Source organism: Balaenoptera ricei, chromosome 13, assembly GCF_028023285.1.
Source record: "Balaenoptera ricei isolate mBalRic1 chromosome 13, mBalRic1.hap2, whole genome shotgun sequence".
Lineage (NCBI taxonomy): Eukaryota > Metazoa > Chordata > Mammalia > Artiodactyla > Balaenopteridae > Balaenoptera > Balaenoptera ricei.
Genome location: NC_082651.1, coordinates 84,507,683 through 84,521,859, shown reverse-complemented (window position 1 = coordinate 84,521,859; position 14,177 = coordinate 84,507,683). Strand labels below are relative to the sequence as shown.

The 14,177-nt window shown below is 36.6% G+C and overlaps 2 protein-coding genes across 3 annotated transcripts in view; both read right to left on the bottom strand.

The window, feature by feature from the left end:
- The window catches only part of ATAD2B (ATPase family AAA domain containing 2B), a 155,932-nt gene that overhangs the window by 86,092 nt on the left and 55,663 nt on the right, over positions 1–14,177 (bottom strand). For both annotated transcript variants that reach the window (XM_059893536.1, XM_059893537.1), the window contains exons 13-14: positions 10,121–10,209; positions 1,316–1,475 (exon numbers count right to left, since the gene is read on the bottom strand). In XM_059893536.1, the coding sequence (XP_059749519.1) occupies positions 1,316–1,475; positions 10,121–10,209 (249 nt within the window). The remainder of the gene's footprint in view (positions 1–1,315; positions 1,476–10,120; positions 10,210–14,177) is intronic.
- On the bottom strand, positions 3,844–4,525 carry LOC132377063 (28 kDa heat- and acid-stable phosphoprotein-like). The gene has a single exon (XM_059943032.1). The coding sequence runs from the start codon at positions 4,486–4,488 to the stop codon at positions 4,213–4,215; it is 276 nt and encodes a 91-aa protein (XP_059799015.1). The 5' UTR covers positions 4,489–4,525; the 3' UTR covers positions 3,844–4,212.

Genomic DNA, 14,177 nt, shown 5'->3' with positions numbered 1-14,177 from the left:
CCTTCATTTCCCTATAGTCTACTGTACTGTACTAATCACTAAGCTTCTCACATCTATGTACATAAATGAGGCATTTTACAGAGATCCAAAATCAAAGCCACATAACAGCAAGTGCTCGTGTGTGTGTGTGTGTGTGTGTGTGTGTGTATAAATATATATATTCATATGTAGTATCTTCTCTCCTCTCTTTTGGTTATATTTATATAGGTATGTGTTATAAAGGTTCTAATTAGGCTTGATATGTTTAATACATGCAAAGCATTGTCAAATACAGAATCTTCTCTGAATATGTCCCTCCCTCTCAAATATAAATGTGCAGTGAAGATGACAGTCAATGATTAAACTGGTCAAAGACTAACCAAAAAATTGCCAAGTAAAAATAAGAAAAAAGAACTTTGTATAACATATTAAATAACATTTTACATAGTCAATGACTACACATTGCCCTGTTTTAATTATGTTTTTTTTTTATTATGTTCTTTTTAAAACTACACTATAGGGCTTCCCTGGTGGCGCAGTGGTTAAGAATCCGCCTGCCAGTTCAGGGGACACGGGTTCAAGCCCTGGTCCGGGAAGATCCCACATGCCGTGGAGCAACTAAGCCCATGCGCCGCAACTACTGAGCCTGCGCTCTAGAGCCCACAAGGCACAGCTACTGAGCCTGCGTGCCACACCTACTGAAGCCCGCGTGCCTAGAGCCCGTGCTCCGCAACAAGAGAAGCCACCGCAATGAGAAGCCCGCGCACTGCAACACAGAGTAGCCCCCACTTGCGACAACTAGAGAAAGCCCGTGCTCGGCAACGAAGACCCAAGGCAGCCAAAAATAAATTAATTAATTTAAAAAAAAAAAACTACACTATAATGAATAGCGTTTGCTGCTTTTAATTAAATAAGATGTTACAGCCACTTCTATGAGAATTTGCATATTGGGCTCTTATTCATAAAGCCACCGTTACTCTAAAAACGTTATTTTTATGGGAACAAAGCTACTTTGGCAAACAAGAGACATATAACCTGTCATACAAGATAATTAATACAATGTGGAGAACTAAAGAAAAGAGTAAGTAAGCATCTACAGTAACCTAAAAATCATACCCTTACTTCCTAAAAATCATAAACTTTCTGATAATTGTTAACAAAAAAGATTAAATTATTCAATAATTACAAGAATTTTTTAAGTAGTAACTAAGATATCCAACAAGCACAAAATTTTGAAAATGACCACTCATAAAATACCACTTTCAAAGTATGTATACATATATATATATTTCATAATTAAGTCACAAATAAATCTTAATATATCAAAAACTCTTACCTTTTGATCAGGAAGGTTGAAAAGAAATTCTCTGTCAAAACGACCAGGTCTCCTGAGAGCAGGATCTATAGAATCAAGTCTATTTGTAGCACCAATAACAACAATTTCGCCCCTATTGTCTAATCCATCCATAAGAGCAAGGAGGGTTGACACTATAGAGCTGTAACAAAATTTTCAGACAAAATTTTAAATTTTAAAAAGAGAAGAAAGAAAAAGTTGCAAAAATTGCTGCTTATACTAACTTTTATCAGTCTTAAAGACTAAAAAAATGTATTTTTATATCCATGTTCACAAGTAAAACTAAGTTCCATTTAACTTTCTCATATTACTCTAAACAGGTTTAAGTCTTCTGCAGATATAACTGACATACAATACACTGAATATATTTAAAGTATACAAATTGCTAAGTTTTGAAGTATGTGAAACTATCACCATAATGAAAAAAAGTAATATCCATCATGCTCTTCTTCATGCCCTTCAAAATCCATTCCCCACTGCTCTTCTTTGACCCAATCCCCTGGCAACCACTGATCTGAGTTCTGTCACTATAGATTAGCTTGCATTACCTAAAATTTTATATACATGGGATCACACAGTAAGTACTTTTTTTTTTCTGGATTCTTTCCCTCAGCATGATTATTTTGAAATTCACCACATTGTTGGTTTAACACTAGTTTATTCCTTTTCATTGCTAAGCAATATTCCATTTTATGGATGGATCCCCATTTGTTGATTCACATGTTGATGGACATTTAGACTGTTTCCAGTTTTTGGCTATTACCAAAAAAGCTGTGAACATTTATACAGGTCATGAAGATGTTCCCATAGGTTTTTTCCTAAAAGTTTTATACTTTTACCTCTTAAGCTTAGGCTTTCATCCTCTTAACCTTTAATGTTTACAGAATCTAAAATAACATCACATTTTGTATTCCTAAATATTGCTTTATCAGTGTCTTTTTTTATCATGGCCAATTATGCAACAGGTTTGTCAATTTTATTTTTTTCAAAGAAGCGACTTTCTAATTTCCTGATTTCTGCATATCTCTGTTTACAGTTCATATATAATTAGCTATAATTTTTTATTTTACTAATACCATAGATTAGAGTTAGAACAATAGTTCTTGATAAAAAACAAAATTCTCTGCTTATCTTTTTGTCATTTCTTTTTCTTTTTATAAATTTATTTATTTATTTATTTTTATTTTTTATTTTTTGGCTGTGTTGGGTCTTCGTTTCTGTGCGAGGGCTTTCTCTAGTTGTGGCAAGTGGGGGCCACTCTTCATTGCGGTGCGCGGGCCTCTCATTATCACGGCCTCTCTTGTTGTGGAACACAGGCTCCAGACACGCAGGCTCAGCAGTTGTGGCTCACGGGACCAGCTGCTCCGCGGCATGTGGGATCTTCCCAGACCAGGGCTCAAACCTGCGTCCCCTGCACTGGCAGGCAGACTCTCAACCACTGCGCCACCAGGGAAGCCCTGTCATTTGTTTCTTATATTTTGCATATTACTAAACTTTGGAAATTAGTTGTGATTTGAGGCACAATGTATGGCCAATTTTTATAAATGCGGTGTTTGTTTGAAAACAGTGTTCATTCTATATTTGCCTTAGATAAGTATACCCATAAGATCAGATTCATATAATATAGTTGTTCAAATAATCTGTAGAGAATTTATTTTATGCTCATTTGGTCTATTAATTACTGAGAGGTACATGATATCTCTCACAATGATTATCAATTTGACTCTGCAGTTCTGTCAATTTTTGTTTTATACAGTTTGAAATGTAGTAATTAGGGAATTATAAATTTTAAACTATTACATCTTTCAATAAATTGAAGATTTTATTATTGTAAATTGATCCTCTTTTTATGTATAATAATGCTTTCTGTCTTAGTCTCTTTTGTCTAATATAGCAATAGTAGCTTTGTGATTTTTTTTTTTTTTTTTTTTTTTTTTACAATAATGTCAAGTTTAATTTGCCAAATATACAAGTTGGACTTGTGGAGCATGTTTTGCCTGGGTGCTACACAGTAAACAGGTTTCTTGAAATGATCCATGGGCAGGGTTAAGAATGGGCCCGGGGCCTGGCCAGAGTTGGAGGTAGGGAGTAGGGTGAGAAGGTCAGGGGGGAAGCCTCAGTCAGAGGGGACTGGCCGGGGATGAGCCATGACCCTCAGAGACCCAGGGCCCTGGCTCCCAGGCGACAGCCCCCCTGATCGGGCACCCGGGCAACACAGACAGGGGGCCGTCCATCCCAAACTTGTCAGCAGCTACTGTGGCTCAACTGCCCCCTGCCCCGCAATCTACCAGACAAATGGAAGCTCTTCTTACCCCACCTCCCAGGCACCCCCCAACAAGGGTTCTGAATTCTAAAAACAGCCAAAACATTCAAACGGTTACATATGAAATGCTGTCCTGCATCTTTCTGTCTCAAAGATAGCAGCTGCCCCCTCCCCCCACCCACCATCCCCCCAAACGATTTCTGTGCCAAGATGAAGAGGAGCCGTGGGGGTCTCCTCGCCGCGAGGGGCTGCTGCAGTGGCGCCGGGGCACAGAGCCGGTGAGACACGGCAGAGGTCCTGGCAGCACAGCCCAGTTCCCTGCTATCTCCTCCCACAGGCCGTGCTACTTATTCAGGGAGAGCGACTGCATTCGTTATCCCGACAAAGCTGCATCATCTTTTGCTTTCCTCTCTTCTTCTTTCTTCCTGGCAGCCTCCTCCCGCTGTTTCCGGATGATCGCCAGCCGGGCAAGGTCGGCCTTGGCTTGCTCCGTCTTCTCCGCTAAATGCATTTTCATGTAACGCTCTTTTGCCTTCTGCTTCTCGATTTCTTCTCTTTCTCTCCTTGAAAGTTCCTTGGGCCCGTCCAGGTCCAGCTGTGTGACCTTTTTGGTTGTCTATGCCACCCGGTTGGGGTTCTCAATGTCGATGAGCCCTTCTACACCTTTGCGCTTTTGCTGGTAATCATCTTCTTCATCCTCGCTCTCATCTGAGTCTAGGGACTTTTTCTCCTTTTTGGGGTCACCTGCAGCCCCATCTCCACCTTCTTCTCCTTGTTCCTCTTCTTCCCTGGCCTTCTGCTTTTCAGCCTGGAGCTGTGCGCCGATCTCCTCAGGGGTCGTGTACTGCCTAGCCCGGCCTTTGTGGCCTCCCTTTCTCCCTCCTTTAGGCATCGCGGCTCTGGCGGCTGCGGCGGCGGCGCCTCAAACTGACACCGGAACCGGAAATACCTCCGCTTTCTGTTAGTATTTACTTGACACACTTTTATACCATTTTATGAATTTCACTATTTTGGGCATTTTACATAAATGAAACAGTACAATATGTTATCTTTTGTGTCTGGCTTTGTTTCAACTAGCGTAAAGTATGTGAGGTTCACCAATGTTACATGTGTAAGATAAACACATGTAGCATGTGTCAGAATTTTATTCCTTTTGGAGGCTGAATGATATTCTACCATGTGGATATACCACATTTTATTTAACCATTCATCAGCTAATGGACATTTGGGTTATTTCCATGTTATGGCTATTATGAATAACACTGCTGTGAATATCTGTGACTAAGCTTTTGCATCCCTTTTTCCCACCATTTGGAACCTTTCTTATATGTATCCTTATATGTATTGATAGTTACAGTTTCACAAGTAAATACATATGTTAAAATTACCAAGTGTACTCTTTAAGTATATCAATGAGTATATATAGTATTCTGTATCAATTATACCTCAATAAAAGAGCTTTAAAAAAATCAGTAGTAGGGCTTCCCTGGTGGTGCAGTGGGTTAAGAATCTGCCGGCCAATGCAGGGGACACAGGTCCGATCCCTGGTCTGGGAAGATCCCACATGCCATGGAGCAGCTAAGCCCATGCACCACAACTACTGAGCCTGTGCTCTAGACCCCGCAAGCCACAACTACTGAAGCCCGCACGCCTAGCCGTGCTCCACAACGAGAGAAGCCACCGCAACAAGAAGCCCGTGCACCGCAACGAAGAGTATCCCCCACTCGCCACAACTAGAGAAAGCCTGCATGCAGCAACGAAGACCCAACGCAGCCAAAAATAAAAATAAATTAATTTAAAAATTTTTTTAAAAATCAGTAGTAAAATAAAAAGGAGATTCTAAAATATCTCCAAATATTCTCTTTAGAAAAGCAAGAAATGAAAAGCATAAACAGAAAACAAACATGAAATGGTATTCCCCAAATCATTTGTGTCAATGATTACATAAACATTAATGGATTAAACTTTCAAATTAAAATGAAGAGATTGTCCAGTTAGGAAAGCAAGACCCAACTATATATTATCCACAAAAGTAATACTCTAAATATTAAGACACTGAAAGGTAGGTAGTAAGTTAATGGAAAAAAAAATGTACCAAGCAAAAAACATCAGAAGTATAGATTAGCTTAATCATTATCTAATCATTAGATAATCATTTCATTAGATTCTAATGAAAATAGATTTCAAAATAAAAAGTATTAACAAAGATAAAGAGGGGCATTTCATAAGAAGGCAACTTCAAAATAAAGACATCCAGAATAATAAATGTGTTTGCACCCAAAACAAAACTTCAAAATAAATGAAACAAAAACTGGCAGAATTAAAGAGACAATTCTACAATCATAGTTGGACATTTTACCACATCTCTCTAATGTTCATAAAATAACTAGACAAAAAAAATCAGTAGGGGTTTCCCTGGTGGCGCAGTGGTTGAGAATCTGCCTGCCAATGCAGGGGACACGGGTTCGAGCCCTGGTCTGGGAGGATCCCACATGCCGCGGAGCGACTGGGCCCGTGAGCCGCGGCTGCTGAGCCTGCGCGTCTGGAGCCTGTGCCTTGAAACAGGGGAGGCCGTGACGGTGAGGGGCCCGCGCACCGCGATGAAGAGTGGCCCCCGCTCGCCGCAGCTGGAGGGAGCCCTCGCACAGAAACGAAGACCCAACACAGCCAAAAATAAATAAATAAATAAAATAAAATAAAAAATAAAATTCATAAAAAAGAAAAATGTTTAAAAAAAAAAAATCAGTAAAAACACAAAAGATCCTGCATAACATTATTATAACCCTGCCTTACTTGATATATATAGAGAATATTATACCACAAATAGCAGAATACAAATTCACAAGACAGACAATACCTGGGACATAAAGAAAACTGCAGTGAATTTAAAATGACTTTAAGAGTTATTGTTTCTGACCACAATAAAATTAAATTAGAGAAACTAATATAGTGTTTTATGTTAATTATACTTCAATTAAAAAATTAAATTAGAAACAGTAAGATAAAAAACACAACTTGTAAACTAAACAACACACTTCTAAATATTCATTGTGTCAAAGAAGAAATGACAAGAGGAATTGGAAATTATTTTGAACTATAGGACACTGATTATATAAGAGGTCAAAAACTGGGATGCAGCTAAAGCAGTGCTTAAAAAGAAATTTATAGCTTTCAATGCTTATATTAGAAAAGAAAGTTTCAAAGTCTAAAATTCCATCTGAATAATCTAGAAAAAGAGAAAACTAAACCTAAAGCAAACAAAAAACAAACAAACAAAAAGCTAAGAAAAGTCATAATGCATATTGCTAAATGAAAGAAGCTAACCTGAAAGATTACATGCTGGGTGATTACAACTACATAGCATTATGGAAAGGGCAAGGGTAGATAGTAAAAAAAAATCATTAGTGCCAGGGACTGAGGGGGTGGGGTGGGGAGGGAAAGGAGGGATGAGTTGGTAGAGCACAGAGGATTTTTAGGACAATGAAAATACTCTGTATGATACTATAATGACATATGCATGTTATTATACATTTGTCCAAACTCATAAAATGCAAAACACCCAGAGTGACTACAGACTTTGTGTGCTTATGATGTGTCAATGTAGGTTCCTCAATTGTAACAAATGTACCCTCTCTGATGAAAGATGTTGATAATGAGGGAGGCTGTGCATCAGTGCGGGCACAGAGTAAATGGAATAATCTCTGTACCTTCCTCTCAATTATGCGCCGTAAACCTAAAACTGCCCTTTAAAAAAGATTTTTTTTTAAATTACAAAGAACAAGGTTGGGGACTTATACTAATAAGACTCTATAAATCTCTCAAGTAATTAAGTCAATGATATAATGATAAACCTAAAGATCAACGGAACCAACAACATTGTAAAGCAATTATACTCCAATAAAGATGTTAAAAAAAAAAAAAGGAGTTTGGGATTAGCAGATACAAACTACTATATATAAAATAGATAAACAACAAGGTCCTACTGCATAGCACAGGGAACTAGAGTCAATATCTTATAATAAACTATAATGGAAAAGAATATGAAAAAGAATATATATATGTATAACTGAATCACTTTGCTATATACCAGAAACTAACACAACATTGTAAATTAACTATACTTCAATAAAAAATATAAAAATTATTTTAAAAATTTGTCAGAAAAAAAACAAAAAAAAATCATGAATACGAGCAGGGATGTAGACATAAGGCTATTCATTGCAGCAAAGCCTAAAGACTGAAAAATAGAAACAATCTACATATCTAACATTAGAATATTATTTAAAGGTTTATTCTTCCATAAAATGGCATAGAATATAGTCAATCAATTTATTGTAGATTAATGCTTAATAACATGACAATTGTTTACAATAATTATTACAAATACAGTATGTTACAAAGCAGAATTCACAGTTTGATCTAATTTTGATTAAAGAGTAATGTAACACAATGTTAAGAGTGATTATTTCTGTGTGCTAATTTTACTTAATTTTCCATATTGTCTTACTTTGCTTATTTTTTAAAATGTTCAACTTATGAGGTGATTTAACTTAATAATGAGAAAATATTTCTAAAACCAACATAGCAAGTTAATTTTTTATCTGCTTGCTAACAATTGCTTACAATTATACCTGAAATTTAATGAACACATAAATAAATTCTGATGACTCACTGAAAAAAAAATTACAAAGAACAAGGTTGGGGGCTTATACTAATAAAACTCAATAGAAATCTACCAAGTAATCAAGTCAGTGATACAAGGATAAACCTAAAGATCAATGGAACCAAGTATCAAGTCTAGGAATAGACAACTTGATGGTCAATTTCTGACAAAGATGCCAAGTAATTCAATGGAGACAATGTAACCTTTTCAATAAATGGTCCTGGAACAACTGGAAAAAAAATATGGAAAAAGTAAACTTCAGTCCATACCTTGCACTAGCTATAAAAATTAACTCAGGGGCTTTCCTGGTGGCGCAGTGGTTGAGAATCTGCCTGCCAATGCAGGGGACACGGGTTCGAGCCCTGGTCTGGGAAGATCCCACATGCCGCGGAGCGACTAGGCCCGTGAGCCACAATTACTGAGCCTGCGCGTCTGGAGCCTGTGCTCCGCAACAGGAGAAGCCGCGATAGTGAGAGGCCCGCGCACCGCGATGAAGAGTGGCCCCCGCTTGCCGCAACTGGAGAAAGCCCTCGCACAGAAACGAAGACCCAACACAACCATAAATAAATAAATAAATATTAAAAAAAAAAAAAAAATTAACTCAAACCCTTACCTTATACTGACATGAATGTTAACTTTAAAACGAATCATTGACCAAAATTTAAGGGCTAAAACTACTAATATTTTAGAAGAAAATATAGAATTGTTGACAAATTGGTTTAGGCAATTATTCTCAAGACACAAAAATATATACCAAAAAAATTTACATAATGGGCTTCATCAAGACTAAAACCTTTTGATTTTCAAAAAGTCATATTTAAGAAAAAGGCAAGCCAGACTAGTAGAAAACTTTTCAAAACATAGATCTGACAAAGGGCTTGTTTTAAGAGCACATAAAAAAAATCTTACACTACAATGAGACATTCAATATGATTTCTCTTTTTTTTAAAGGGTAAAATATTATAACAGACATTTCACAAAAGAAAATATGTAAATGAGCAATATGTGCGTGCAAAGATGCTCAATATTATTAGTCATCAGAAAAATGAAAATTAATCCACTACTACACACTCATTAGAATAGCAACAGTTAAAGAGAGTAAAAATATGAAATGCTGGCAAGAATGAGAAGCAACCCAAATCCTCATACATTACAGTTAAAAACATAAAATGGTAAACCACTTTGGAAAGTAGTATCAATTTAAACAAACATTTACCATAGAATTCAGCCATTTCTCTCTAAGCTATTTACCCAACAGAAATGAAAACATATGGTCCCATGAAAATGTGTATGCAAATGTTCACAGCAGCATTATCATAATAGCCAAAAATAGAAGCAAACCAAATCTCTATCAGATGAATTAAACAAATTGTGGTACACATACAGACATACACATACACACAGAGACACACATGTTGCCCAAGGACTACTACTCAGAAATTAAAAGGAACAAAATATTAGTGTATGTGACATGGATACATTTCAAAAACATTATGCTAAATCAGGATTAAGCATCTTTTTCTGTAAAGGGTCAGAAAGCAAATGTGTTAAGGCTTTGCAAGTCATATGATCTTTCTCTCACAACCCCTCGCTCAGCTCTGCTCTTGTAGTGCAAAAGGAGATATATATAATGCAAAAAGCAATGAATATGGCTGTGTTCCAATAAAACTTCATTTACAAAAACAGGGAGAAGATTTGGCTCATGGGTCGTGGTCTGTTGACCCCTGTGCTAATGAAAGAAGTCTTCCCCAAGGACAGAGGTCACACCTTATAAGCCTCATAGCACTTATCCAAGGGCTAAATCTAAATACGATGTCAACAAATGAAAAGAATTCAACATAATCAGATTAGGAAAAATTACCTGTGGATCTGATCTTGCCTGCTAGAGCGAACTGGAGCTAATCCATCTATTTCGTCAAAAAATATTATAGAAGGTCTCATCAAATATGCCTAGTATAAAAAGAAAACAAACATTATTTATTGTATTAGTTTTCATTTTTAATTTAATTACTGTATTTTCTTAATAGGTAATATAAGGAAATGGTACAACATGCAGCAGGTAAGAAAGATTATACAGGAAAAAGGAAAGCTCCTTATCACCCCAGACTCTAACCACAAGGTCTCCACCCAGTAGACAACTACTGTTTTCAGTTTGTTTATCCTTCCATACATGTCATTTATACACATAACACAAACATGTATTTTTAAACACACAATTTTTAAACACATTTAAACACACTATACATATTGCTTTTATTGTATAACACAGCCTATTTTATGTTATTGATATATTTTAATTAGCTTACATGTAAGTACATAAAGATCTGCTGCATCCTTTTTTAACAGCTACAAAATGCCCCACTGTATGGATGTACCGTAATTAAACGAGTTCCCTACTCATGGACATTTAAGCTGTTTTCAATCTTTTCCTATTATCAATAATGCTTGAACAAATATCTGTGTACATTTAACATTTCACATGAATATAAACATATCAATATAAAAAATTATAAAAGTGGAACTAATGGTTCAAAAGGCATGTGTCATTCCTAATTTAGATACTTGCAAATTACCTTCCATTGATGTATCAATTTACCCTTCTCACCAGAAATATTTAAGACTGCTCACCAACAATTTATTATCAAACTTCTTGTTCTTGACTAACTTTTTAAGATAAAAGATGTTACCTCATTTTCATTCTAATTTTTATTTCTATTATCAAGGAAGATGAGCATTTTTCATGTCTTAAAAGAGCCATTAATATTACTTTTTCTACACAAGTTCTGTTCATATCCTTTGCCAATTTTTCTATTGGATCATTGGTCTTCTGCTTACTGATTTCTAGGAGCTGTATTTACTTAAAAATTAGACTCTCTCTATGAAGGGAAATGAAAATATTTTTCTACAAAGGGTATCATCTTTTGGTTTTGCTTCCCATATTCTGTTGCCACGCAGAATGTAAAAAAAAGATTTTATATAGTGGATTCTTTTCTTCCATAGTTAGACTTTCCCTACTCTGAGATTAGAAACAAAATTCTCCTGAGTTTTCTTCTGGTACTTTCACAGTGTCATTTTTCTCACTAAATCTCAGATCTATGTAGGAACTTGATTTAAGGTAAATAAATATTAGATTACAAATGAAAACTGTTATATAATTTACTCAAATTAATATAGTTTATTTTCATTTCAAAATTACTTAAAGCAAATTCTTAGTTCACAGGAAGGTCAGCTTATTAAAGAATGGATACAAATTTTTCATCTCTCCCTTACTGATAACAATATTCATTAAACTTCCAGTGTTCTCTAATAATTTTATTTTTTTTTAATTTATTTATTTATTTATTTATTTTTGGCTGCATTGGGTCTTTGTTGCTGCGCGTGGGCTTTCTCTAGTTGTGGCGAGCAGGGGCTATTCTTCATTGTGGTGCACGGGCTTCTCACTGCAGTGGCTTCTTTTGTTGTGGACAGAGCATGGGCTCTAGGCAAGCAGGCTTCAGCAGTTGTGGCACATGGGCTCAGTAGTTGTGGCTCACGGGCTCTAGAGCACAGGCTCAGTAGGTGTGGTGCACAGGCTCAGTTGCTCCGCGGCATGTGGGATCTTCCCGGACCATGGCTCAAACCCATGTCCCCTGCATTGGCAGATGGATTCTTAGCCACTGTGCCACCAGGGAAGTCCCTCTAATAACTTTAAATGAAAGACAGTTCAACCACAAAACTTCGGTTTTTTTGAAAAAAAAACTTTATGAGGCTAGAATTACGTAATAAGAGAAGAAGAGTAAAGATTTAATCATTACTTTTACATATATGAAACACAGCTCTTTTTTAGAACTATGGCCTCACACAATTGCAAAAAGGAAGTACAGTGTATTTAACACCAGTTATTGTGATAAGCACTTTACAGTTGACCTTTGTATACATGGATTTTTTTCAATAAATATATTGAAAATATTTTGGGGGAGATTTATGACAATTTGAAAAAACTCACAGATGAACTGGGTAGCCTAGAAATAGTGAAGAAATTAAGAACAAAGTATGTCATGGGTGTATAAAATATACGTAGATACTAGTCTATTTTATCATTTACTACCATAAAATATACACAAATCTATTATAAAAAGTTAAAATTTATCAAAACTTACATGAATAAACACTGTACCTGCTCCATTTACAGTCGAAATGTAAACAAAGATGCAGTATTAAATCATAACTGCATAAAATTAACTGTGGTACATACTGTACTACTGTAATAATTTCATAGCCACCTCCTGTTGCTATTGCGCTGAACTCAAGTGTTGCGAGTATCCGCTTAAAATGCCGTGTGATGCTAATCTTCTCCTCGTGAGCAGTTCCTCTCTCCAGTAAATTACATATCACAGTAAAAAGTGATCTCTCTTTACTTAAAGTGATGTTGCAAATTTTTCTTTGTGTTTACTGCAATATGGTAAACTTTAAATAACACCATGGGACCTATACAAAGTGCCACTACTGATGCTGGAAGTGCCCCCAAGAAGCAAAGAAAAGGCATGACATTACAAGAAAAAGTTGAATTGCTTGATATGTACTGTAGATTTAGGTCTGCAGCTGCAGTTGCGGCCATTTCAAGATAAATGAATCCAGCGTAAGGGGTATTTAAAAAAAAAGAAGAAGAAAAGGAAATCCCTGAAGCTCTTGTTGCAGCTACACCAACAGGTGTGAAACCTTGAACTTCTTGCAAAATACCTTTTTATCTCATATTGAAAATGCAGCTTTTATGTGGATGCAGGATATAAGAAAAGCATTCTTGTAGACTCTAATATAACTCAAGAAAAAGCAAGGTCATTCTATGAAAACTTAAAGCAAAAGGAAGATGAAAAATCTAAACCTGTAGAAATTAATGCCAGCAAATAATTTTAGATAGAGGTATGTGCATAGGATAGGGAGGATGAATTACAAGGATTTATGGAGCTGGATCATATTACCAGGAACACAGGAGCGAATTCCTGCCCCAACCAAAAGGCATTCATGCGGATTTTTTTGTATTCAAGTTAACTGGCTATTCCAAAGTTGTTTTTTTTTTTCCTATTTTTGACGATTGGAGCCCTTCAGATGCATGATGGAACTGTGTTTTGCATTTTTTGGTAAAAGGAGCAAAGCGAGGACCTGGAGATATACGCTGGAGCAATCTCCTTGGAAGGATTCAGCATAAGTAGATGGTAAACATTTACAGGGAAAAGGGAGGGTTTGTTTGTTTTTAAACATTTATTTATTATTTATTTATTTTATTTTTGGCTGCATCGGGTCTTAGTTGCGGCACACGGGATCTTCGTTGAGGCATGAGGGACCTTTTGTTGCGGCACGGGGGCTCTTCATTGCAGGGCACGGACTTCTCTCTAGTTGCAGCATGCAGGTTTTTCTCTCTCTAGCTGTGGCGCATAGGCTCCAGGGCTCATGGGCTCTGTAGTTGTGGTGCACAGGTTCCAGAGCGCATGGGTTCTGTAGTTTGCGGCATGCAGGCTCTCTAGCTGAGGCACAGGAGCTCTGGCAGGGGCTTAGTGGCCCATGACATGTGGGATCTTAATTCCCTGACCAGGGATCAAACCTGTGTCCCCTGAACTGTAAGGCGGATTCTTTACCACTGGACCACCAGGGAAGTGCTGGGGTTTGTTTAAAATAGTAAATCAGTAAGTCACTTCTAAATTTAAAGAAAACAAAATTGAAGTTGAAGAATAAGTAGGTTTCCAATTGGCTATTGCTATTTTTCTTTGAAAAAAATAAACATTTTTTTAAAAATTAAAAAAAAAAAAAAGTCAAGGTAACAGAAGCACCGTCTGCTGACCAAGAGGCAGCAAACAAGTTTCCAGACACAATTAAGAAAACCATTGATGAGAAAGGGTATCTATCTGCCTGAACAGGTTTTTAATGCAGACAATAGTGCCCTA